We start from the raw sequence: 25,786 nt of genomic DNA on the forward strand, positions 1-25,786 counted from the left end.
ATAGGGTTGTAAAAGTGTCTAGGGACTATATGTTTATGATGTTATGATGTTTGGAAAACATAGTGTGTAAATTATATATGGTATTACGAATGTTGCTTGAATTTGTTACATACAAATGACATCCCTCAACGATAAATCTACAGAAATCTACGAAAATCATGCTACCCCACCAAATGCCTCAATTTCCAAATCGACAATTTCTCTAAACCCATTTGAACATCAAGAAAAAATACTAATTACAACGTTTTATTAAATTACACAAGGATTTAACGTCTAAACACGGCCATGCTCGCACGACGCTCATTGACTTGAACGCCAACCAAGGAAGCAATAGTTCGAGTGACATCTGTCAAAGAAACAACTCCAGTAGCTTGATTATGCTCATCAACAACCCATACACGATGTGCTTTAGTGGCGAGCAGCTTGGCTATCGTAAATCCCAAAGATGTCTCTTGACGTACATCGAACACAGGTAATCGATCCTGGGATATTACTTAGTACCGAGCTAAATGAGTGATACTTTGTGTGGCTTACCTGTCCATCTGTAATACCTTGTTGCGTCCTGATATGGCTTACAAATTGGAAACATGTTTTCCACAGTAATCGATGTGAAACCCCTTTCATGACATGCTAAAAAAAAAAAAAGGTTCTTGTAAGCTAAAAGTTGCCTGCCTTGCAATTTCCTATCCTACCTTGACATCTGTCATACTAATGTTCCCCAATACAGTCTTTCCGCGCAGCACTGCTACTGAAGAGACACCATGAGTGCCTAGATATCAAATAGCATTAAGTAACATGGCCATACCAACATCAGGTTCAAACTTACTCATCAATGAAAGCGCGTCCAAAACGCTAGAGTTGTCATTTACACCTATGACAGGTTCATTACCAAGGTTCAATTCTCGAATCTTTTGAATTATGTCAATTACAATCCTGATATAACCATCCGCGACATACTTACCGTCTTGTCCAAGATCTGATCAACTTCAGGAAATTGCTTTCTGTTTTCAAACAGATATTTGACAACCGTAGACTGTGATAAGATGCCCCCGATTTTGCCATCTGGCTTCAATATGCTCACTATTGGGACCATTAGTCATCCATTCCAAAAACTCAATATCATATGTCTTACCTCTATGAGTTCCACATGCAAATATCTCTACAGCTGACAACAGAGTAGCTTCTTGAAGGATAGAGTAGAATGGATTTTTACGAGACAAGTCTGTATATACATCCCATGTGAGTCTCTTTCTTATCTGACTACATTGTGTATACGTTACCACTTGCCATGCCAACAGGTACTTTTTGACCTTGCAATGCTCTGTGGACAATATCCTTGATTTCGAATGACTCAGGATCAATAGGGTCATCGTTTCCTTTTTGTCCTGGCTTGCGATGCAGCACCAGCAAGATATACGCAATCACATCGCCGTAATCAAACATGCCAATGTAATGTCCCTTCTCTTTACCTTCAAACACGGGAGCAGATGAAATGTTGTTCTCGACAAGAACTTGGCATGCTTCTTCGACTGATAAATTCCCGTCACTATACCACTATCAATACATGTTTTGTGAAAAGACATCACACAATATCCTTACATTTCAATGACTTTTTGGTTCTGAATCAAGCTGGATGCGGGGACCATAGTCCAGTCTGACGAGCTTGTTGTAATACCTTCTCTATGCGCCATTAGATTTATATTGAATTGTTGTTGCTTTAACAAGAAAAAAAGAAGAAAAGAGGAAAAAAGAAAAGGTGGTCTTAGAGACCAAATGAAGAAACCAGTAGGGTGTTGAAATGGCTTGACATTTGCATTACAGAATGTTCTCATTGGTTCTCTTGTGATGGGCTCACTTTATTTAACTTTGGGAGGAGAATATCCCTTGCAACGTGTCTGTGCGGCAGTTTCATCGCAAGAAACTTTTTCCTGATTGCTGAGCTACTATCAGTCGCTCAACATCCAGCTCGTCTCTTGAAGCATACATGTACAGTTGGAATGCTTCTTGCTGTTGTGTAATGAACAAGTCAAGACCACAATGCCAGGAATAAAACTTATATTTTAAAAAAAAGATTCTGTGCAAATTTTCAGGCTGAAGAGGTTATCATCGTATTTTAGACCAAACCAAATGCAAAATTCGGTCGCTGCTTTGGTTATGTGTGTAAAAGATTTCTAATGTTGCTTGATGTATTTCTTAATCTCACAATATTTGCGTTTTAGCTAGTATGAAATCAATCAACCTTTGACTTGAATGGAGGCTTGTGTACGAGCAAGCTACTAGACTTAGACAAGGGTAGTAGCCCATCCTGTGGCCGTACACGACTGAATTGCAACAGTTTAGCTTATGCTAAACTCAGGCTTCTCTATCATGTGTTGATTTTTTTCCAGGAAAACTTACTGATACCTATTTTACTCTCTATAAAAATAGGAAGTAGCAAAATCGAGAACATATGCCTAAATACTGCCAATTTACTGGATCATTAAGCAGTTGCGTAGGACAAAGTGAGGTCGTCTTATATTTACTGTGATTTTACTGTTTAGGGATTTTTCAACCAGATGTCTGTTTAGTAGTGTAACATCGGTCCAAATCTGTTTGATTGTTAAATTTGATCCAGTCGCTCCAAACAACTGTGATGTGCCGGAATTGCATCAAGTTACAATTACATTGTAGAGATTATTTTAATGAGGGCAGATCAGTAAATGCAATATGTTACCAACAAATGGCATATATACTCGAACTATAAGATAGTGAGTCCATATAATATAAGCAAAAATCGCTTGGAATCGGAACAAGGCTGAAAGGAACTGATGAAAACTCAAAGAAGCTGGACGAACCATCTACTCGTACCAGATCATGCATGAAGCAATGGATAGTGTACCAAAAGTATCCAGATCGAAAAAAGCAAAATAAAGGTGTTTGATGGGAATACAATGGAAGGGTCGACATGTACATGTATTCTTCTGTATTCACATAGATCTTTGTATTTCCAAATATCAACCTTTTCACTAGGCGTGGAAACTGTATAATTTTTTACTGGACAATAGACTCGAGTGGTACAAAATAGTGATTTGCATCAAATCAAGTAACTTAGCATATAGTATAAATACCCTCCGAAGACTGAATCAAAGCAGAATCCAATTCATCAACATCTTTTATTATACAAAATGATGAATCCTTTGGATTATACATGGTTATTCGGCGTCACCATGGTGTTTGCTTTTGCAGATGCTTATGGCATTGGCGCAAATGATGTCGCCAATTCATTCGCTACTTCTGTCGCTTCTGGATCATTATCCCTTGCTCAAGCATGTATCATTGCTTGTTTTACAGAATTCTTGGGTGCTCTTTTACTCGGTTCTCATACAGCAGATACTATCAAAGGTGGCATTCTTTCAGTCAAAAGATTCGAAACTACTCCTGAATTGCTTATGCTCGGCATGACATGTGCTATTATCGGTTCATCCATGTGGGTGCTCTTCGCTACACGCAACGGCTGGCCAGTGTCCACCACTCATTCTATCGTCGGTGCCGTTTGTGGTGTTGGTATCGCCGCATTTGGTGGCTCCTCTATTACGTGGGGATGGTCTGGCTTGGGCCAAATCATTACATCCTGGTTCTTGTCCCCTGTATTTGCAGGTATTGTTGCTGCCATCATTTACAGTATTACAAAATACGGTATTCTTCGCCAAAAGGACAGCATCAAGTGGGCTGTCCGTCTTATTCCTGCTTACTTTTTCTTTACAACCACTATTGAAGCATTCTACCTCATTTACAAGGGTGCTCCAGGTACTCAAGCAGCCAAGATGCACGTTGGTATCATTGTTGCTATCGCACTCGGTATTGGTGCCTTCTTTGCCCTGTTTGCCATCTTCTTTTTCTGTCCCTGGCTCAAGAGAAGAGTTGTCGGTCGTGAAGAGCTTCGCTGGTACCATATCTTTGTGATTCCTTTCTTGAGTCCTCGTCCTGTGATCAAGACGTTGCCTGAGACAAAGGAAGCTGTCCACGCTGAAACGATTGCATCCAGCAGTTCTTCAGACAACAAGGAATACGCCCAAGAAACCAAGGATGGCCAAGAAGTTACTCGCTTTGAAGAAGCTCAACAAGTTGCCGAAGATACTCAGACTGCCCCTCAAAACCTCTCATGGAAGGATAAGATTCTCAATGTTGCTCTCCACGGTGTCAGAAAGGATGTGCGTAACTTGAGCAATGCCAATGTCAAATCTGTGCATGATGCCGCTGAAATTTACGACAATGATGTCGAATACATGTTCTCTTTCCTTCAAGTCATCACTGCCTGTATGGCCTCTTTTGCTCACGGCTCTAACGATGTCTCCAATGCTGTTGGTCCCTTGTCTGCTGTCTATGATATCTGGCAAACCGCCAAGGTCGATGTTACTGGTAAGGTGCCTGTCCCCGTCTGGATTCTTGCTTATGGTGGTGTTGCCATTGATCTCGGTCTTGCCACCTATGGCTATAACATTATGCGTGTATTGGGTAACAACATCACTTTGCTCACTCCTACTCGTGGTTTCTCTGCTGAATTGGCTGCTGCTTTGACAGTTTTAACCTGTTCCAAGCTCGGTCTTCCCGTCTCCACCACTCACTGTATCACTGGTGCTACAGCTGCTATTGGTCTTTGTAATGGAAAATTGAGTGCTGTCAACTGGAAGATGTTGTCCTGGTGTTTCTTCTCATGGGTGCTTACTCTGCCAATTGCTGGCCTTATTGCTGGTTTGCTCTTCTCATTTGCTGCATATGCTCCCAACATGTTTGCCTCTGTCGCCGCTGGTGCTGCTGCCACTGTGTAATGATCTCCTATAGCTTTACTTCCTAATACTTATTTACTTTTCTTAAACTCATAACTATCATATTTTTATATGTATACACTAATTTATTTTTCAATAACCCATATAAGTCATTAAAATATTCATTTCTTTTATACTTTCACAATGAAAAAAACGAAATGCTAAATGAAATGGTTTATTAAATGTCAAATTGTATATGATTTGTTTACTCTTCGGCTTCAAATTCCTCCAAGAAAGAGGTTAATGCTTCGGGCAAGATGAACTCAAGCTTCTTTTCTTCAATCAAAGCATTGGCTTCCTTGATGTTCTCAACAGCCTTCTTGTAAATGGCTGATTGTTCCTCTTCCTTCAAGACCAAATTGGCTTCATTCAAGTATGCCTCGGCCAAATCAGATAGAATCTGGGGTGAAACCTTATTCACTTTGACGAGCTCCTCCTTGGCCTTTTCAAAATATTTTTTGCTCTCAAGGATAGCCTTGTAGGCCTTCTCCTCATCCTCTGTTAGTTCAGTCTTTTCCTCTTGCTCGTTTGCTTCATCAATGTTATCCAACAAGTAGTTGGCAAAGGATAATTTACAATAGCCAAGTCCAGACAAAGCTTCAGCGTTGGCTGGTTCGTCTAATATGGGGAATGAGCACGTCTGTATATACCTGAGTTGCTGTACCTTACCTTTCAACACCTTCTCCAATGCATCTTCAGCCCAGATTCTGAATTTGGAGCGAGACTCAAGGCTCTCGTACAAATCACCATGGTTTTGAACGATATCTGCCAATTCAACGACGGTTTTAGAGGGGATTTCAGAAGATTCCAGAGCTTCATCTAAACTCTTTAATGCCTTGAGAGACAACTCAGGAATGCTTTGATCGCCTTCAGATACAGCACTAGCAGCCTTAGCGAGCCAAATCTTGGCAAGAGCCAAATGAATCTTGTTATGCAACTCGGTGTCTTTGAGAGCTAAACCTTCATTCAATCTCTCCTCAGCAGCATCTAAATAGGGTTCAAATTCCTCGTCTTCGGTCAAACGGCCCAATTCATAAAGAGCAGCGCCGTAGGTGTAGTAAAAGAGAGCAGGCAAAGGTTCCTTGCTGTCGTGATTGCGCAGAATACGATCTGACTCATGGATAGTACCGCGAAGTAAAGGTAAAGCAGCAGAAGGATCGGTTTCTAATACGTGTGCGTATAAATATAGATGAAATCAAGCATTCGCAATTGCACTTACCAAGCTTTTCGAGGGCGCTTTCAAAGAGAGCAGCAGCTTCACCAACCTCATCACCTTCTTCAACTACCTTATCAATCACGACAGTTTGAGCATTCTCGGGTAACTCTGTGGTGCTGGTAGGTTGCTCCTCAGTCTTGGTCTTTTTGTTGGCCTTGGCAACAGCACTACCCTTCAAACCCCTAGGTCTCTTCTTTTCAACTGGCATGATATGAAATTCAATGAATATACGATAGGAAGAAAAAAAAAATGGATGGCTTTTGTTCCAATGTCAAAAAGTTAAGCATTCACGGTGACTGGATATCCTACATTTGTGTCGCGTTTTGCATGATTTGTGAGCTTTCATCTACATATAAAACAATTTTAGTGTAGCTCATCTATAGATTCGACGGCTTTGATAAGATCAAGCCGAGAAAAATGGCAATGTATATTGGGGATTTGCTCAAAATGTAGGAAACATTGCCCAAAAATTTAGCATTTTGATCAACGAATTTAAGCAGTTTTAAGCAAATTCAGACGGTCTAAAGCGCACCAAACAATTGCTCTCGATTAATAGATTCGTTCTGAAGTGCTATCTCAATTTTTTTTATGATCGAAAATTTTTGACTTTTTTTTTTGCCTTACCATAGCAAGGCCGAATCCTTCATTTTGACAAATTTCAATTTTTGAACCCATAAATGAGACTTTTTACTATGGTATGCATTAGTAAAGTTGGAGTCAAATTCTTCGCTTTACACGATGGAAACGTTTTTTCGAAGTTTCAAGATTGAAATTTTTGACTTTTGTTCAAGAAACTGAAATACCTATTTATCGAATTTATCTCGACAATAAATGGTGAAAAGGACAAAAAAAAATACCAGCTTATAGAGCGCATCAAATTACATACAATCGGTTAGAACGACTTGCGAACTGAATATCTACTTTGGGTCGAAAAAATTCTTTAATAATCAAAAAAAAGTCTAAACATGGCCAGATCGAAGAAATGGGAACCTCTTTTGACACTTCAGAATTCAAAACCCGAAACACCTGTAAAATTTTCGAATCTACTCTTGATTTTCATAGTAACCTACACGAACGTGCTAGTTGAATAATAATATCCATTCTCGATGCTGTAGACTGCCAATTACATTGAAAAAGGAATATGTTTATTAAATGAATTACAAATTGTATACTATACATGATGTAGTAGACACACAATCTACTTTCTAAAGCTGTTATGCAAACCAATACTCTCGTTATCTGTATTGATAGTCTTATCATCATCGTTACGTTCACCTTCGATATAACTGAAATAAGATTCATCCACATCGCCAGTAACGTATTTGCCATCAAAGACAGATGTATCAAAAGTTTCAATGGAAGGGTTGAAACGACGAACGGATTCAGTGAGATCGTGCAAATCCTCATAGATGACCTTATCGGCACCGATTTCTTCTGCAATTTCATCCTCGTTACGGTTGTAAGCAACAAGTTCACTACGAGTAGGCATGTCAATGCCATAGACATTGGGGTATCGAATAGGGGGAGCACAAGATGCAAAGTATACTTTCTTGGCACCGGCTTCACGGGCCATCATGATGATTTCTTTGGAAGTGGTACCTCTGACGATGGAGTCTAATAGTGGGCCATGAGTTGGCATGTGACATGTTATATCCGTTCATTTGCGACTTACCATCAACCAACAAGACATTCTTTCCGTGGAATTCCAGAGCCATAGCATTCAACTTTCTTCTGACATTCTTGCGTCTCACTTGTTGACCTGGCATGATGAAGGTTCTTCCAACATATCTGTTCTTATTGAAGCCTTCACGATAAACAATGTTTAATTTACGAGAACATTGAAGAGCAGCAGCACGGCTAGTATCAGGGACCTAGGGATCAAAAAATAAAATGAGATGGGAAATCTAGGTGACACAATCACAGGACATTTGACACTTACAGGAATGACAACGTCAATATCCATATTATCACCCAACACCTTGACCACTTGATCTGCCAAAGCTTCACCCATAGCGAGACGAGCCTTGTAAACAGAGATACCGTCAATGATACTATCTTGACGAGCAAAGTAGACATATTCAAAGATACAGGGACCAAGGTTCTCTTCAACGACTAAGCGACGACGAGAGACTTGCTCACGAGTAATAATGACGGCCTCACCAGCCTTTACGTCTTCGAAATCAGTGAAGCCCAAGGCTTCAAGAACAACACTCTCGGAAGCCAGCATGTAATCGAACCCGGCTTCTGTTTGACGACGGCCCAAGATCAAAGGTCTGATGCCATGAGGATCGCGGAAACCAATGATACCAAAGCCAGCAATCATAGCAACACAGGCATAAGCACCCTTACACTGACCATACAAATCCTTGATTGCGGTGAAAATATCTTCCTCGTTGACTCTGTGCGATGGCAAGCAGATAGATGTTGGGGGTGTATGAGTGTGGATTAAGAAAAAAATTAGATGAGATGTATGACCCACATTGGGTGTGACCCCCAATCTGACTGATATCTTTACCTGAATTTTCCAGTCTTTTGCAAATTGTCAGCCAAGATGTTCAATAATAACTCGGAATCGGAATCCGTGTTGATGTGTCTGTGAGCCACTTTGTCCATGAAGTTTCTCAGCTCACGAGCATTGGTCAAGTTGCCGTTCTAGCAAAGAGTTTAGAATGGCTACATGTGGATTTGCAATGTTACCATTTACATGAGCAAATGTGATACCATAAGGTGAATTGACATAGAAAGGTTGAGCTTCAGACATGGAAGATGAACCGGCTGTGGGGTAACGAACTGCGCTCAGAAAGAGGGAATGGTTTCAGTACACATCATTCTACACAAGATCTCACCCAACTTACCATGACCCACACCCAGACTACCCACCAAGTTGGAGAGCTGCTTCTCGTTAAAGACGTCTCTGACCATACCGTTTCCTTTACACTGGTAGAAACGGCCCTTTGCAGCACAAGTAACGATACCAGCGGCATCCTGTTTTGCAAGATGTTACTGACTGCTGATGACCACAGTGAAAAGCTTTGTACTTACTTGGCCTCGATGTTGAAGAAGACCTAAACTTTCAAACAAATCAGGACAAGCAGCCCCGTTTGCATCGGCTAAGATAAGTGCTGAAATTCCACACATGTTGAGATGTTTAGTTTGTAAAGGAAGGAAACAAAAGGTAGTAACAAAAGAAGTGTTGATTGATTGATGCTATTTAAGCAACAATTGCCATTTTGGCAGCCGCTTGTCACAATTTTGGGCTTCCGAATCAAGTCAATTGGTGAGAGACAACTAGATTTGGATTGCTTGTGAGACAAATTTCTATTTGCCATGATCAAGTTAGTTTCAAGAAAAATGGAAACAAAGGTGGCTTCAGGTTTGGTAAGAGATATGATCGGCTTCAAGATGGCTCATTGAACTGATCTATAAACCCAATGATGGGCGACATTTGCCACAAGGCTCAGAAGTCATTCTGATATGTTTGATACCTGGATCAGTGATGACCAATGTTGCATTAATCAGGACACAGCCTGACTAAAACGCATTTCAAAGCAGACAACAGTCAGTTTATTTAGAATGTTGGTGTTTCCATACCACTGCTACGAATACTACTGCGATTGTCATCTGCAATGGGTAATGGAGCGTATAAAGAAGGTGGATTAACGGCGGGTGCGATGAATCGCTGTTGTTGCTCTACAAAGAACGTCGCTGTCTTGGATTTAGGCTTCACCAAGATTTGCTGAGCACTGTTTACATAGACTGTAGAAGCAAAGATGTCCGGCGTCACAGCAGAGACACGCACCGATGGCAGTAGTAGGTTGCCAGTTTTCAAAGGCACTAGACTGATGGGAAAATCCATCACTGTATCCGGCTCTGAGGTGAATCGAAGACGACGCTTGCCTGATAGTAGCCAGTTGTCATAATCAACATCAATGTCATAAAAGAAATCGTCATTGTTGCCGCTGATCTTGTCAGCAGGATGCCAGTACGTGAGCTGTTTGATGCGTAATGTGCAAGGACATGCTTCGGATACTAGCAAGTCTTTTTCCACAGAGAGGATCAGTTCTGCAGTGTGGGTGATCTATGAAACAGTGCGATAAGCAAATGATGCTACTTTTCATATGGCTCTAATGCAAACCTTTGTAGTGGGAACCTCCAAAGGGAAAGCGATAGAATGTAACTGAGGATTAGGCCAGATCTGCTGAATTTGTTGCACAGTGATGGCTTCATTTTTCTACGGCCAATGTGTAAGTTCCTATTGCCAATCATGCTACTGACTCCTATTACCTCAAAGAACTCTTCAATGGCATCCAATAACTGGACCTTTGTTTTGAGGTCTCTGTGCAGCAAGAAGGATTCACAGAGCTCTACGTCAAAATCATCGAGATGGACTACATCTGTCAATCCATAACTCGAGTAATCAACAGAACCCAAGAAGGCCTCCTTGGCTTTTTGAAATACGTAAGGCAAATGTTGGTCCAAATTAAGTTCCTTTAGCTTGTTCTTTAGCATGATTTGAAGACTACTTTCCACCTCTGCATTTAATAAAAGGTTAGTCAAGCAATAGCCTTAATGAAGAGATAGCCCACAGCATTTACCATCTTTCAGGGATCGATATTTTACGTTAAAGTGTATTTTTGAATTGACTTGGGTATCGTCTGTGTCCACTTTATCCTCTCTCTTGATCAACTTGTATATAAAAGACACTGTTTGCCGAGGGAACAATGTCAGATTGCACTGCTTCATTTCAGATTGACTTTCAACGAGGTAATAAGTAGATGGTTTAGCGAATGAGCCGAGAATGCGAACAGGTAAATCACCATTGCAAGAGAGTTCCACTTTTAAAAAGACACTGTTATATACACTGTTAGTTTCTTTACCCTGGATTATTCAAGCAAAAAGACGCTTCCTTACCAAGTCTCCCTAAAGATAGTTGATTCTGTTACAAGCAAAGGCACAGTTACTTTAACGTAGTCCGATGAGACAAACTTGTGATGTGTGTCATTCATTTTGTATGTGATAGTTGTCTTGATCTATTTCAAGTCAGTATTTGCGTATCACTCGATATAATTGAAAGGACTCACTCTGTAATCAAACTCTGTGTAGGAACCTTCATAGACAACAAACAGCTCGATGGATTCATCAGGCTTCAAGTCAGGCAGTATAATTTCGCCAGTCGCCAGCATCTTCAGTTCAGTTTCTTTCTCTTCTGGCGCTTCCGCAGTCTTGACAAGAGCGGGTACTTTGGATACTTGCACAATTTCCATCCCTTCTGTTTGTGACTCTAGCAGCAGAATACCAGACGTTGTAGCGCATGAGCGACTCTCAATCTTGACCGACAACCTCTGTCTTTCGCCCAAGCAAACTAGATACGCCGTGTTAGTGATATACAGCAATCCATCATAAAAACAACTTACTCTCGTGAGGCTGGGACACTGTGGCATACAATTGGTTTATATCATGATTCAAACGAACCACTCGCTTCTTTTGTCCAGGACGCAGGAAATTATGGCTAAAGACAAGCTTTCCAATCTTCATTTCACACGTCTCCACGACATAGTTACCGGACGTCGATGTTTCACTGGTCAGTAAAAACGTATTCTTACCAGGCTCCAGGTCTTGATCCGCAATAGTAAACCAAATCTGCTCAGGATCACTGCCTACCAGTCTTAAAGAGATGGCATCGTAGTGGATCTTTTTAGGCAGATGGTTGTCAAGACACACTTCTACACTGGTGCTTTTGACAGAAGTGCCATCGTCAATGATGGAGATGACAGCAACAGAGAAAATGGGCTGAAAGGGCCGTTTGATTTCCTTATCCAGCTTGGCGACATTGGTGATCAATTCATCGGTGTAATGTGTGGCTTCCTTATCCTTGAGATATTTGGCATTCTTGAGTAGAGCCAGTAAGGATTCCACGTACTGATCTGCTTTGCCGAGTCGTTGTTGTGAGTCGGCACATTTGATCAGTAGACTGTTCTCAATGGAGCTCCATTCATGCTCGCCGTATCTCCAAATCATGGATTCGTAGATTCTGACAGCTTCCTCGTATTTCTCTCGGATACTAGCAAAGAGTGTCAATTGTATGCTGCCTAGTATCATGTGGCGCAGACTTACTATTTCAGAGCAGCAATATCACCATGGACGTTCAGGGCAGCTCTTGATCTGAAACTGGCATCGTAGCTTTTGATAGCTCGTGTGCTCAGCCCCATATACGTCTTGTCAAACGCCTCTATGGATTCAATTGCCTCCAATAGCTTGACATTGGTAATGGACTTTTTGGGTTCATCAGAGCTGGGTGCTTTAACAGCTTCTGTGTGGCTGATGTAGATGGAGAAGGGATCAGTCATGGGTAAGTGTCCGCATTTGACGCCAATCTTGTCCAACTGGCGCCTGGCTGTCAGCAACAAATCTGCTTTAACTGCATTGTAAGGCACCACCAAGTCTGTATTATTGACAATCAGTTGAGAGGACAGGGGCTCGCATTCATTCACGACATTCATGCAAGCAGAAAACACCCAGGATTCAACGAAATTCTCGGGCAAATGCTCTTCATTCTCTCGAATCGATGGGATGAAGTTGGTGATAAACAGTTGAGCACGAGCAGTAACTTCAATCACTCGCTGCAGTTTGAGCAGCATACGACACTGTCGAGCAAACAGATAGCTTCGGAAATCAAACACAGAGATGATGTTCTTGGTAATCAGATCGCGGTAGTTTTTGCGCTTGAAATCCAGGATGTTGCCGCTGTCATCGCCCGCATCTGTGCCTCCAAAATGGCCAAACCAAGCCAACGCTTTATCTGTATTAGCGTTAGTAAGTTCTTGTCTGTGTCGCATGTCATTCCATGTTAATACCTCGTAGCACTTGGAAGAAGGATGCCTCAAGCTCATCATATTGGATCAGTGCATCTTCATACAGCGTCATGATTTCAAATGCTTGTGCTAGACCCTCTTTCAGGATGAAAAACGTGCAGTAGTTCCATCCAGGCATATGCCTCTGCATGTCCAATCGTCTAGTGTCCTCTTGTATCTGAAGCACTTGCAAGTCAAAGCTGGAGAGAATGCATTCCTTCATCTTTTCCATGAATGCTGTCCACAGTTCAGATTCAGGACCGTCAGGGTCCTTCTTGCGTATATAAGCACACCTAATGGCAATGTGTTAAGCATATATATCTGGTTGTGATGGCGATAGAATGAGTACCGATCTTGCTTGGGTGGATTGAAATCCGTGCGGATCTTGTCATAGACAGAGGATTTGAGGCCGAGATAGTTGTTGGTTCGTTTGGCCTCTGTATCAGCCACATAGACAATCATCCATTCCTGGTTCTTTTTCGACTGAATGGTCTCTACCCAGTTGCGAATGTTTCTGCGCACTTTTGTCTTGTAGATCTCGTTATCCTAAGCATAGCTTGAGTCTCTCCATTTGTGTATCGCAATGAAAGGAACGGCTTTTTATATTACCTCGCACGACACAAAATACAAGTTTAGGTAGGTGGTTTGTGTTGTTGACAAGAGTTGAGGCGTGTGGTCAATGGTAAAGCGCTTTAGATCTACTTCGAGGATGGGAATGAGACACTCTGCGCGTTGGCTCGATGGCTGCCATTTTAGATTTCGAAGAGGAAGTCGAGCAGATAAATCATCGGCAATCAGTGGCCACACCTCGTATTCATCACAGTCTATTTAGTATTAGCATGTGTGTCTATCGCAGATATGTGATCTATTTACATGTAACTGTTAATTTCTGTCCACTCATTTATATGGGTGAGATGAATATATATAAATAACGAGAGAGAAAGAGAAAGAGAAAGAGAAAGAGAAAGAGAGAGAGTCTATCTTGTGTGTCCTGAATTTGGAACTACATGAATCTTAATTGCATCTCAAACTCTGTGACCGGAGGGCAGTAGTTACACTCAATGAAAGAAAGTTTCATGCATTGCAATACCTCATTTCACACTTTATTTCATTGAGACACCTATTGTTTAACTTTGATATACATAGGAAGAAGGATCTTCTGTATCGCGAATAATATAATCTCTGTCAATCAAGGACTCGATTCGCTTCTTGATGTCATCCGCCTAGAAAGCAATCCATCATTAGACTCTGATTTACCCATTACACACACACACACACACACACACAAACACACAGGATACTCACTTGCACAGGGTATTTTAACTCTTTGAAAAGCTCATCCACCAGCGCACTATGCGTTGATGTCTTTTTAGCCTTCATGATACGCACAATAGCAGCTTCTAATTGATGTTGTCTACTAATGTGCACCTTCTTTTCCACATCCTTTTCTTCATCTTTGGTAGGTTCAATTGAGGCAGCAGGAGGAATTCGTACTTTTTGATTAGCAGATTCAAAATCAAAGTTGTAGGCAAATGAATCAGTGGGTGCTACAGTGTCTTTGTCTGAGGTTGAGGTGATGTTGATGATCAGCTTGTACGGTCCAGTGCACAGCGAAGTCAGTAAACCGATCAAATCGTTCTTGGCCAATGCTGTGATGGTTTGTATTCTGGAGAACGACAGGGTCTTTTTGCTGGCATCGTTGAAGATAAACAGAATCACGGCTTGAGCTAAACTGGCAATAATCTCTTTGCGGCCCTTGGGATAGTTTGCTACAATCGAGCAGGAGGAGAGTCGGTTTTGCCACACGAGCTTTCTCCCGTTGAATTTGCTAACGTAAAAGTTCTCAAACAGCTTTTGGCTGGCCATCATCTATAATCAAGTCAGGGTGGAATCTCGCAATCCTCTCGCAAACGCAAACTTACATTGGCGGGTAGCTTGATGTCGAGCAAACTGTAACTTGGCCATGTCGCCTGTGCAATCACCTTGATAGACATGGGCAAACGCGATTTTTCCTTTTTATATTCCTTGAATTCGATTGTCAAATCAGTGGATATCTGTACATCTGTAAACATGCTTTCCAAGTTCTTGGTGAATTCTGGACCGCACTCTGCTTTGAGGTTCACAAGCACATGGTTCTCAAATTCACTGGACGCGCTTCGGTCCATCAATAATCGCTTGGCCAAGAACCGCTTAAAGTAGGCTTCAAATGCATCTTTGGTCTGGATGTAACGGAACAGGATGAGGATCGAATCCAAGCTGACTGTATCCACAATCTCTTGAAAGCGTTGTTTCTGTATGGCCAATGAGTCAATCCATGACGCATGCTCTTGAGGGATACTTACCTTGACTGGGATCTTGAGCTTGGAATCCAGATGTTTGGCGAGTAACTCTGCTGGTTTGTTGCCCCGTGTATTGATAAACTGCTCAAAACTCTCCTTCAGTGCATTCACAAATGTGACATCGTCATTGAAGCATGATTTGAGAATCTTGTCGAGTTTTCTCTTGAACAGCAGTAGTGATGTGATCATGGTGGGATCGCTCTTGGGGTCTTTGATGATCTTCATGCCTTCCTCCTGGATATGCGAATTAGCGTTGTTTGCACTTGATACGGCAATAGCAACATACCTTAACGTAGGCACCGAATGCATTTCGTAATAGGTTCATTTTGGGGCTTTGAAACAGCAGTTCGTAGAGTATCTTGAGCGGCTCGTACATGTCTGTGTCCATCATGGCTTCAAACCCCTCTTGAATGATGATTTCCGTCTTTGCATACACCAATCTATCCACCACCGCAGAGATCAATGCTTGCTTTGTGTCTGGGCTGAGGTAGTTTTTGACTCTTTCTTCAGACTCCTGTGTGCGACGGCCAGCAGCATGATAAATGTACTCTGGTATGGTACCATAACTAATGCGACGATTGGCCTCTTCCTTGTAATATAAATTGGTGCTCTCCAAAAATCGAGGTTCGAATTCGCTCTTATAGTAGGATTGGTCTGTCAACATGCGCAAGATATCTCGTATCAATGGAACATTGATCTTGGATCCATCCCGCTCGATCTTGATCTGTTGAATGACTTCAGCTATCACGACATGGAGAAAGTTGTCCTTTTCCATGATCAATTCACTAAACAGGTCCTTTCCTAGTTGGCTGATAGACTTGTATTTGGTGTTGGGTAGAATGTAGTATCTGTCCAGTTCCATGAACACAGTGCGAATGATGGTGAGTTGCTGGCAGAATGTGACCCACTGTGCATTGAGTCTGCTCAGAAGGTCTTTGTTGAGTGGTTTTGACATGAGCGATTTCTTGATTTCTTGCACATGTTTCTCAATCTCCAGCTTGAGTGAGCTGTACACTTGTTCTGATTTGCCGAATCGACACAATCCCAGAGATATCTAGCTCCCCACAATGTTTAACAGAGATGTCGGATCAAGGGTAGAAAACTTACTTGAGACGCTGTAATATAATTGACTCGGTTGAAGTTGTCTGTCGAGAATATGCTCAAAATCAGCTTCTTGGGCATCGTCCAGCAGTTTTCAAAGTTGTCATCTGTTAATTCAGCTTGTCGTGCAGCTAAAAAAAACAAGGTGTATCAGTGCTAATTGCATACAAAGTGTTTCAATCCTGATACAGTACGATCAGCATCAGCAATGGTGATTTTGGGTAGTATGATTTGTTGGCGATAAGTACCCAGCATGGGGTTCTTTTTGGTGGTAGACGCTACTGAATCTACCTGCATGGGCTCATTCTTGATAAGATTGCTGGAGGGTGAGGGTGAGGGCGATTGTGAAGGCGATGAAGTCGACAGAAAACGATCCAATCTTCTCTGTGCAGGGTCGATAGGCGAAGATGCCATCTTACGTTTCTTTAATCCTGCTATTAAATGGACTTGATTGAGCTTTTTTTTTCTCTTCCTCCCATTTCATTACTACCTTTGGGTGATGGTTTCGACATGGTGATTATTGCTTTAAAATAATGAAACTGGAGAGAAATGAAGAGAAAATCTTTAAAGCCGTGTCTTGGGTGGTAATTGTTCGCCACCGGTGCTTTAAATGCTGCGACATCCCACTTGCCAGAGAGAGAGAGAGAGAGAGAGAGAGAGAGAGGGAGGGAGAGAGAGAGGGAGAATAAGTCCTGTGCTACCAGATACGCCAGATCAACACCATTTGACATTTGTATGCAAAATGCAGAATGAGCAAAATATCCCCTTGATGTGGCATTGAAAAAGAGAGAAATATCCCTGCCATCCGGCATCATCATTCATTGCAGTTCATTCTTTGAAATTTTTACAAAATGGGTTGAATTCAGGAGGAAATAAATGCAAGAAAGGGGATTATTGTAAGAATAAAGCCATATACCTGGTATGTGTACCTTTCTTCTTCTTCTTCTTCTTCTTTAGCTACTCTAAACCACACACCTCAAACCCCCTTACATTCATTTTAACTCTATATTATAAGCGACTCTTTATTGTCAATTTTATACACTCGTTTTATACACTCTTTTTCTTCTCAATTTACATTCTACAATTGAAACATATGACTCTTACAATGACAGCCTCGTCTACAACAGATGCTATCGTAGTTGGCATGAAGGCCGTGACATTAGACCATGTAAGTATATGTATGAATATTCCCTCAATGATGCTAATGAGGCTAAACACCATCATAGCCTCATGCCGACTACTACTATCCAGATGACACAGCCAGTGACTCCACAATAACAGCTACTGCCAAGGACTTATCTCGACATGCAACGGAAAAAAGACAGGACTGGAGAGATGAAATTGAGCATTCTTTTGACTCAAGTTGTAATGATAATAATTACACTCTGGATGATTTCAATGCTTATGAAACTACCATTATGCAATCCTTTCTTGAGCCCAGCTGTCCTGAATACATGGATCCACCTCCATTGCCTAAACAGAAATCAAGATTTTCTGTCATCAAGTCCAAGGTAAAGCAAGCATTTTGCATTGCCTCGCCTACTAGCCATTATCATTATCCACAACAGCAGCAGCAGCAAGGACTAATGCAATCGTCCTTGCCTGTATTTCCTACCGCTACAACATGCAACAGTAGCGTTGATACTAGATGGAATCCGTCCATTGATTCGTCTATTTGTTCTTCTAGTACATTGCGACCACCAGATCAAACTTCGACACATTCCAACAAGTCAAATGCTTCTTCCTCCAAACCATATTCGTATGGGTTTCAGTATAGTAACAGTAGCAGCAGCAGCCCTCCATTCGCAACCACCCAGAAGCCACCACAAAGACATTCCACCGTATCCAGAATAAAGAACCGCTTCAGCCGAACTCCATCTTTGGGCACATTGCCAATATCTGTCCCTACTACACCTATTAAGGGCATTCTAAAGAAACAAACAAATGCTGCGACAACTACAAAACCAACAAAAACAATGCGCCCATCACTTACGAGGCCAGCCAGTGCTTTGCTTCCTACTGACCCGCGTCAACAGCATCAGCTGCGAAAGAAGAGATGGTCTATCGCTCGATTTTCGGTCTACAGCAGCAATCCACAGACAAAGAAGCGTTATTCTGTATTTTCCGTCATGAACAACGACAAGCGAAGATCACAACCACTACAACAGACATTGCTATCAGTAGAAAACGGCAGAGTACGCTTTAACATGTACCTGGATGTTCAAGAAACGTACGCAAAAGGCGATTACGATCGCAGCTCGGACCCTGATGCTGTCTGTAACAGACTCACGGCTGCCACCGCTACACAAATCAAGCGAGAGTTAAATTACTTCAAGCTCCATGAAATGCAAGTTCATGATTACAGCAGAGAGTACACACACTTTTTCACGTAATAAACAAACCACTTGAAACATTTTGTGTCAACAGGGTCATATAGTCCCTTGATTGGCATCACTAATAATACCTTGGAAATTCCAGACATTACTCCTATTTCTCTCTTTTGTTCCAATGGCTGGCAATGTACAACGATGACCATCTATATAGAACTAAGGAGAGATGTGCTTTATATTAAAAACCCTGCAAATGAAGCATCACGAGCAAAAGCGAATGCACGGACAGTTTGTATGTAAGCAAAAAGGCATTTCGCTTCTGTTTCGCACTTGTTTGTGTATGTGCTGTTTGATTGTTCAGCATCATTTTCACGTACAAATTTATTTAGAGATCACAGGGTTTATTGTTGTATGTAATAATGACAATAATAAGCAAACACTTCAAGAGGCCTGACGCACTTTTTATATTTCGTGGAGCATTCCCTATTTAAATGAAACAAGGGGGGTAATTTTGTAACTATTCAGGAACAGTGATCTAGTAACGAAATTGATCTGATCACCATGTCAGAGCGTTCTGATCTTTGTATGGCTGTGATGATCAGATTTGCAGTAGACTTCCACGTTAGATTCAGCTGTATAAGATGTAATTTCATATATAGTTTTATTCATTTTTTTAAGAAAACGGATAACGAGATGGACAGAGCCATATTAGACTAATTTTTGGGTGTGTGATTTGGTATGTGTGTGTGTGTGTGTGATTTTGGAGTAATAGTACAGAATACAAGGAAACAAGATATACATAGATAAAGAATAAATATCATAATACAAGAGAACTTTTGTAGTTTTAGGGGTTGTGTGTGTGTGTGTGTGTGTGTGTGTGTGTGTGTGTGTGGGGTTGCAATGAAAGGATGGGGACAAGATGTAATATACAAAAAAAGAAGGGTATGTGTTGTATGTATGTGTGTACACAAATAGGATATAAATAAAGGAATAGTACAAAAGGAAATGGAAAGGGGAGTTACAATACACAGATTTGGTTAGGTGGACAGATTGAGCAAAGATGGCTTCTTGAGCAGGAGTTGCTTCTTTGCTGTAGATGAGGGTCCTTGCTTGCTACGAGCAACTCGTTCAAGCCATATTCTGCACTTTCTTCTGCCAAACTCAGACTCTGGACAATCCTCGATCTTCAATCCATGGTTGGTCCGTGCATTTATATTACAATGAGAAAGTGACGCGATAAACTGGAGAGATGGCCACAATCCAAGTGCAGCAGCATAGTGAAGACATGTCCAGCCTGGAGAGACAAGATTGAGTATGGATACAAACACATCTCTTATAGGGCAACTTACCATCATTGTCGCTGTAATTGATATCCACCTTATCAAACAAAAACTGCACCAAATGCTCATGTCCGTGCATCAGGGCAACATGTAACAAGGACCTGTTTTGTGCATCTCGAATGGCGCCGAAATCCAGGTCGAGGTACTCGCTCATTTCTTGTTGATCACCACGAATACAAGCATCCATCAAAATAGTCTCAGAGTTGAACTGAACTTTCTTTTGTTTCCGTAACACAGTTTTGACCAGGTCGTCGTTGCTCCTGTTGCGCTGATGATCGTTGTCGTTGTCGTCAACAAGCTGTCTTTGTTTATCATCAACATCGATGCTAGTGACACCAACCACAGTCTGACGAGGGAAACAGCCTGGCCTCTCCATCAACAATGCATCACGTTGCTGTTGTTGTTGCGCTACACCCTTTTCTTCCAGGAGGGAGAGAATGGGTGATTCGACATGTGGAATAGGCGATGTGGGTGGAGTCCAGCAGTGATGATCAAGCGACGACAAGGAAGAGGAGGACGAAGATGACGATGAGAAGGACAAGGGAGACATGATGGGGGCTCTCATGTCCTCTTGAACAATGTACTGATCCGTTGCCGCCAAGGCTGGAGATGGGATGGTTTGAAGAGGACGCAGCAGTCTTTCAGCTTTTTTAAGCAAAAGCGATGAAGGTGGTGAAGGTGATGCACGCTGCTGCTGCTCTGGCTGCACAGTATTTGATTGTTGCAATTGATGAATAAGGTCTGGGTGGGTGGTACAATCGATGGGTCTGAGGTGACGATTGTTGGGCGTGGTAGGGTCTGCTCCCATCTCCAACATCAGTCGCACAATCTTGGACATGCCCCAGAAGGCAGCCAAATGCAAAGCCGTGTTCTTTTGCTTGCCCCATTGATGGTTGATAAACTGCTTACATTGAGCAGGGGTGGCATTCTGTTTCAATACCTGCAGCATGCTAAAAGCAATATGATCATGCTTTTGAAGCAAAGCGAGTTCAAGCGCGTTCAGGTCTGTGGCTGATATTTTGCCAAATGTATCGTTCAAACGGGCATCAATCTTCATTGTGTTTTTATAGACAAGTGGGTTGTTGGAGAGACGACAGGTCAGAATAACACGGACGAGATGAGGCAATTTCTCCTGATCGTTGAATAATTTGCGAAATTCATCTCGCTGATCCGTGTTGACGAGTAATTGAACCGTTTTCCAAAGACGAGATGGGGAACAGCAACTTGCAGATGTGCACGGCTTCGTTGATGTATGTTGAGATTTAGGTGATACCATGGCGGCTACTGCAATTGTAGACATGACTTCTTTTGGGCTTTTTTTTTTTTTTTATGATGTAGCTGTGATTTGTTTGATCTGATAAATACAAGTAAAAAAAAAAGAAGGAGTTTAGAGTCTTGCTATTGTTGCGATTTCAGTGATGATGAAAAAGAAGGAAAAGAAAGAAAAAGAGATTGAGAGAGAAAGGATCTAAACTGATTGTATGAAGAAAAAACTGAACAGACCACATGCTCAGTTGATTATTTTCATTCCGGTTTCCGTTTGTCATACAAAGACCTTTAGAAATAGCTAAAAAAAAAAAAATATTATTATACAACATTTCATATGCTGTGTGTGTACGTTGGCACACAAACAATCATAATAAAGACACACAACATCATAAAAGTAGATCAAGAGACCTGGAGCTTTCGTTTTTTCTTGGAGACATTTCGAATTCAAGAGGACAGCGTATCATGTTACATGTGCATTGTTCGGCTTATAACAAACGGTTCAAGGAAAATGCTATAAAAGGATCTTTAACCGAGAGCTATGAACTTTGTATCAATAGCTGCATTATCTACAAGCCATCGTGTACTGTTTCATACTCTATTGTCATAAATACAGTATCCAATGTGTAACTTGCAAACAAACCTGTCGTCAATAAGAAATTCAAGTGGTACAATGCAGGTATCTGAGAGAAAAAAAAAAAAAAAAAAAAAAAAACTGTAATTGTGGACACATAGCCCAAAGCAAATACTTTCGTGTATGTGAACGTCAAGATGGCTATCAACAACAACGCTGGTGATCCTGTTGTCATGCATTCGCCGACAACTTTATCCATCAAAAAAAAAAAACTCCAGTCATGACTATTCTAGCTAGCCGCCAGAAGGATGCATATTTCAATAAGCCAAGTATACCAACACAATAAGATCACCAGAATGAGAGAACAATCAGTCAAGCGTGTATGCTAAAGTATGGATCACATTTGGATTCCAAGTGTCCCCCTCCCCTTCCCCCTCCCCCTTCCCCCTCGCACTGGTTACCCAGGAAAACCAATACCAGAAGCTATCAAAGATGGATGCTACAATTGTCAAATCGACGCGAAATCGAGCATCTGTATCTGCAATGCCGCTTTATATGAAAAAATGGCATTGTTGTCTAAATATTGACAAACATGAATAAACATGCAATCGAACATGTAATTACATTCCATAAAACTTTAACGCTCTTGTTCTTTCTTGAATGATGGCTTATGTTGTTTTACAATGCTTCAGCAAACCTTCAAGAGAGGCTGCTCGTTGTACAAATCGAGTAGAGGATGCCTCAAATGTATCATTTCTACAAGTTACAAATGTATAAGTCATCTACGTATTACGTATGAGACTAAAGTCATGGGTGATCTTCCAGCCTGTTGTTTTGTTCTCAAATCTCTTTGCACGAGGGATTATCAATGTTGAAACTTGCGACTCGTGTTCTCCTGGCACACAGCTTTTGTATTTGCAGGCCTGGAAGCCACAGATAAGACCCACCCTGCTGCCTTACTGTGTGCTAGTAGCATCAAAAACGAGAGCCATCAGCAAAGCTTAACAGAAAAATATACTAGATTGCTTTGCATGAAATTCTACAGAGGGCTATCAAGCGCTTGTTGTAAGAATAGAATATTTGTACCAGTTTTGTGTACCACTACAACAAAAGTTTATGGGTAGTCGTGTAACTGGAACTTCGCTTTTTCCATTTGCAGTATTCTTCTAAAGAAATGCAAATATTTGTATGCACGCAGGATACGATACATTGCTATTTCAACATTGTGAAATTAGACAGAATCTATACAATGTCATGGCAGGCAGGAACAAAGTATATATTGGCCTGTACGCATGTTTGTTCTGCATCGAATACTATAGAATATAGTTTAAATCCTTCTCGAAACGAAAAGGTAACCCTACAAGCATGCTAAAGCGGTAGTTTATACTACGTTTCACACTCTTTTCTTCTTGCGAGGTAAATTTATCTCACACAAGCGAAAAATAGCTAGAAAGATGACATGTCCTTTGGCGCCATGATTAGGCTTGACCATTCAAAGCAATCAAAAAGCAATCAGGTCTTTTGAGCATCAGTATCAAATTGATATAGCATGTGGCTTAAGTCAAGTCCATTGCAACAATTGGTTGCTAGCATCCAGCTGCCAAAATCTGGTTCCTAGTGGCTAGGATCCGCGCTTTGTGCCCAAGCATCTCATTGTTACAAAATATGAATAAGTAGCCTAAATCGATTGCTCTGTAGACTGAACAGAAAGAACTGCTCATATACTTTTGTTGATGGTCATTCATTTCGGATGAGTAGTATCCAACATGTGAACAAGAAATATTGACATAATTGACAGTGGAAGCCTACCTGCATCAGTTTGGAATTCATCTCTTTTGAATCCCCCATTGCGGCTCTTCTTCTCCTTTCTTGCGCGCGGCACAATCTCTCCTGTACCATCAACCTCGCTTTGGAAAAACCATGTATCCGCGATGACTTGCCGGAAGTCAGATTATGAGTAATTAACACAATACGAGAATAGAGCTAAATGACGTACAGGCCAATCATCAAGCTTAATAGTCTTGGCGAATGCGCCCCCAAATGGAGAAAACCATACACTCATTTCTAATTGTTTAACAAGGTGACCCGACAACCGGTTGTCCCTTTTTGAGATGTTGGTTTCTCTTGTTTCGCTTCTCTCTTTTTCTTTCTCTTCCTGTATATATTTCTTTTTCATTGTTAGGGCAAGCTCAAAAAGACTATTGAAACGTTGACTCATTTGCATCTCTATCTAACGCTATATTCCCCAACAACAACATCATCATTATCTAAAGTTAGATAGGCATCCTCATCATCGTCATTTACATCAACATCATCGATATCTTTTATGACAACCATCATTGAAGACAACAAAATGTCAGCCGAGAGTTTTGTAGATCCCAGCTTTGAACAGCAATCATCACACAAGATATTCGAATCTACTCGAGATGAAAGAGCAGAAACCAGATTCAATTTCTGGTCCAACTCACCCAATTCAGTGTTTTTGGTTGTGTTATCGATATTCGAAGCGATTGTAGTCATTGCGTTAGAGGCAGTCATCTTTGCAAAGTTTTATCATACAGAGTAAGGAGCAATGTCTATATCATAAATGTCTTTTTTTTTTTTTTTTTTTTTTTTTTTTTTTTTTTTTTTTTTTTTTTTTTTTTTTGCTTGATATGACAACAAAGCATACATTCATTGAAGCCTCTCCTCCTTTTCTCTTGTTCTCTCCTCACCCCCCCCCCCACCCCCTCCCTTTCTTGATGCTCCCTGCTCATGATTCCCCTGAACTCACACTTGCTCCTTTGATGATATTGTAGGTTTTCAGCGAATAACCTTGGGTTGGGCATTCCTGTCTATTTGATGATTTTCATCTTTTCGCAGATATTTCAAGTATTGATTGCCTGGGATGCTGTAAGTGGGTACGACTGACCAGATATGACAATATATGCTAATACGCAGAAACAGGTCCGTGCTCAAAACACCATCCAAGTGATTGCGTTTCTATTGTTCAACATTTGCTGCTTTGTATACGCAGTATTTCAATTCAAACAAATTGCAGATGCATTAGACTCTCAAGATTCTGATTTGGAGCAGTTAGCGACATCGTTGACCTTTTTAATCAACAGGCTCTTGATTGTCATTGCTGTTATCACCGGTGTCTGCCAGTTGATTTACTTTTACATTGGCGCAAGATTGTATCAGGAATTTGGTTGGAAGATCTACAAAAAAATTGGTGCTGATCCAGAGATTAGAAACATGTATCGATGGTATCAGATCATTTTGACTATACTCAAAATTGATTTCTTCTTCTTTTTGGGCTATTCAATTCAATACCTTGTGTTGGTGCTGAGATCCGGAGACTATGAGTTTGCCCTGACCATCGTCGCTATACCCTTGACATGTCTATTTCTAATATTGGCTGTCTATTCAGTAAGTATGGGCGGTCATTTATAGCATGCATCGCATTAACGAGGTAAATAGATTCAACATGAATCCAGGTGGTTGATGGGATTGTTCTTTATTGGCATGTTTGCTGGCGTAGCCTATTTTATATTCAAGATTTATCGTATCTACGATCCATCACAAAGTGAAAAATATCGATTTGTCAAGGAGTTTTTGACTTTTTTTGGTAAGCAAGTGCCCTGTTTGAGCTGCTTGTCCCTTTTATTAACAAAGCGCTGTATTGTAGCAAGCGTTTCTCTAGCGTTGGTCATTTTAACGATTATCAATGCGTTCATCTGTTGTTCAAATTTTGGCAAAGGTCTTAAACCACATTGTAAGTTCTGGCTCTTCTGTATTGTAGCTTGCATCATGCTAATTGTCAATCAACCATCACTAGTGCGTTCCAATCACCGAAGATCTTCAATGCCTCGGCATTTGGCTGAAAGAACCCTCTCTTTGGATTAACCTCATACACTTAAACACAGATACGAGCTGGATTCGTTATGCCATTTTTCTTTTGTTGCATTTATTGTACTTTTAC

The 25,786-nt window shown here is 41.1% G+C and overlaps 9 protein-coding genes across 9 annotated transcripts; 3 read left to right on the forward strand and 6 right to left on the reverse strand.

Moving 5' to 3' along the window:
- Positions 1-266: 266 nt before the first annotated feature.
- Positions 267-1,646, reverse strand: ATC70_004496 (uncharacterized protein; the record flags this gene model as incomplete). The annotated part of the gene is made up of 8 exons (XM_064823798.1): positions 267-482; positions 535-630; positions 693-769; positions 827-908; positions 962-1,080; positions 1,133-1,222; positions 1,281-1,546; positions 1,600-1,646. The coding sequence occupies 8 exons, from the start codon at positions 1,644-1,646 to the stop codon at positions 267-269; spliced, it is 993 nt and encodes a 330-aa protein (XP_064688623.1).
- Positions 1,647-3,164: 1,518 nt separating this feature from the next.
- ATC70_004497 (uncharacterized protein) lies at positions 3,165-4,808 on the forward strand (the record flags this gene model as incomplete). Its single annotated transcript, XM_064823799.1, has 1 exon — positions 3,165-4,808. The coding sequence occupies one exon, from the start codon at positions 3,165-3,167 to the stop codon at positions 4,806-4,808; it is 1,644 nt and encodes a 547-aa protein (XP_064688624.1).
- Positions 4,809-5,010: 202 nt separating this feature from the next.
- ATC70_004498 (RTP1_C1 domain-containing protein) lies at positions 5,011-6,229 on the reverse strand (the record flags this gene model as incomplete). The annotated part of the gene is made up of 3 exons (XM_064823800.1): positions 5,011-5,423; positions 5,475-5,969; positions 6,025-6,229. 3 exons carry the CDS (start codon positions 6,227-6,229, stop codon positions 5,011-5,013), a joined length of 1,113 nt encoding a protein of 370 aa, XP_064688625.1.
- Positions 6,230-7,219: 990 nt separating this feature from the next.
- On the reverse strand, positions 7,220-9,159 carry TOP2 (DNA topoisomerase 2; the record flags this gene model as incomplete). The annotated part of the gene is made up of 7 exons (XM_064823801.1): positions 7,220-7,635; positions 7,694-7,892; positions 7,961-8,420; positions 8,537-8,673; positions 8,726-8,811; positions 8,877-9,006; positions 9,064-9,159. The coding sequence occupies 7 exons, from the start codon at positions 9,157-9,159 to the stop codon at positions 7,220-7,222; spliced, it is 1,524 nt and encodes a 507-aa protein (XP_064688626.1).
- Positions 9,160-9,589: 430 nt separating this feature from the next.
- Positions 9,590-13,773, reverse strand: ATC70_004500 (uncharacterized protein; the record flags this gene model as incomplete). Its single annotated transcript, XM_064823802.1, has 12 exons — positions 9,590-10,099; positions 10,157-10,252; positions 10,306-10,553; positions 10,617-10,870; positions 10,933-11,051; positions 11,103-11,383; positions 11,436-12,082; positions 12,136-12,820; positions 12,876-13,165; positions 13,222-13,418; positions 13,482-13,696; positions 13,746-13,773. 12 exons carry the CDS (start codon positions 13,771-13,773, stop codon positions 9,590-9,592), a joined length of 3,570 nt encoding a protein of 1,189 aa, XP_064688627.1.
- Positions 13,774-13,999: 226 nt separating this feature from the next.
- ATC70_004501 (uncharacterized protein) lies at positions 14,000-16,824 on the reverse strand (the record flags this gene model as incomplete). The annotated part of the gene is made up of 8 exons (XM_064823803.1): positions 14,000-14,095; positions 14,178-14,741; positions 14,795-15,163; positions 15,215-15,445; positions 15,498-16,265; positions 16,319-16,443; positions 16,507-16,746; positions 16,803-16,824. 8 exons carry the CDS (start codon positions 16,822-16,824, stop codon positions 14,000-14,002), a joined length of 2,415 nt encoding a protein of 804 aa, XP_064688628.1.
- A 593-nt stretch (positions 16,825-17,417) lies between these two features.
- ATC70_004502 (uncharacterized protein) lies at positions 17,418-18,705 on the forward strand (the record flags this gene model as incomplete). The annotated part of the gene is made up of 2 exons (XM_064823804.1): positions 17,418-17,480; positions 17,539-18,705. 2 exons carry the CDS (start codon positions 17,418-17,420, stop codon positions 18,703-18,705), a joined length of 1,230 nt encoding a protein of 409 aa, XP_064688629.1.
- Positions 18,706-19,679: 974 nt separating this feature from the next.
- On the reverse strand, positions 19,680-21,282 carry ATC70_004503 (uncharacterized protein; the record flags this gene model as incomplete). Its single annotated transcript, XM_064823805.1, has 2 exons — positions 19,680-19,936; positions 19,992-21,282. The coding sequence occupies 2 exons, from the start codon at positions 21,280-21,282 to the stop codon at positions 19,680-19,682; spliced, it is 1,548 nt and encodes a 515-aa protein (XP_064688630.1).
- A 2,866-nt stretch (positions 21,283-24,148) lies between these two features.
- On the forward strand, positions 24,149-25,710 carry ZRT3_1 (Zinc transporter; the record flags this gene model as incomplete). The annotated part of the gene is made up of 6 exons (XM_064823806.1): positions 24,149-24,384; positions 24,621-24,714; positions 24,769-25,233; positions 25,285-25,432; positions 25,493-25,579; positions 25,643-25,710. 6 exons carry the CDS (start codon positions 24,149-24,151, stop codon positions 25,708-25,710), a joined length of 1,098 nt encoding a protein of 365 aa, XP_064688631.1.
- Between the last annotated feature and the right edge of the window lie 76 nt (positions 25,711-25,786).

Source organism: Mucor velutinosus (genome assembly GCF_035048745.1).
Source record: "Mucor velutinosus strain NIH1002 chromosome Unknown tig00001540, whole genome shotgun sequence".
Taxonomy (NCBI): domain Eukaryota; kingdom Fungi; phylum Mucoromycota; class Mucoromycetes; order Mucorales; family Mucoraceae; genus Mucor; species Mucor velutinosus.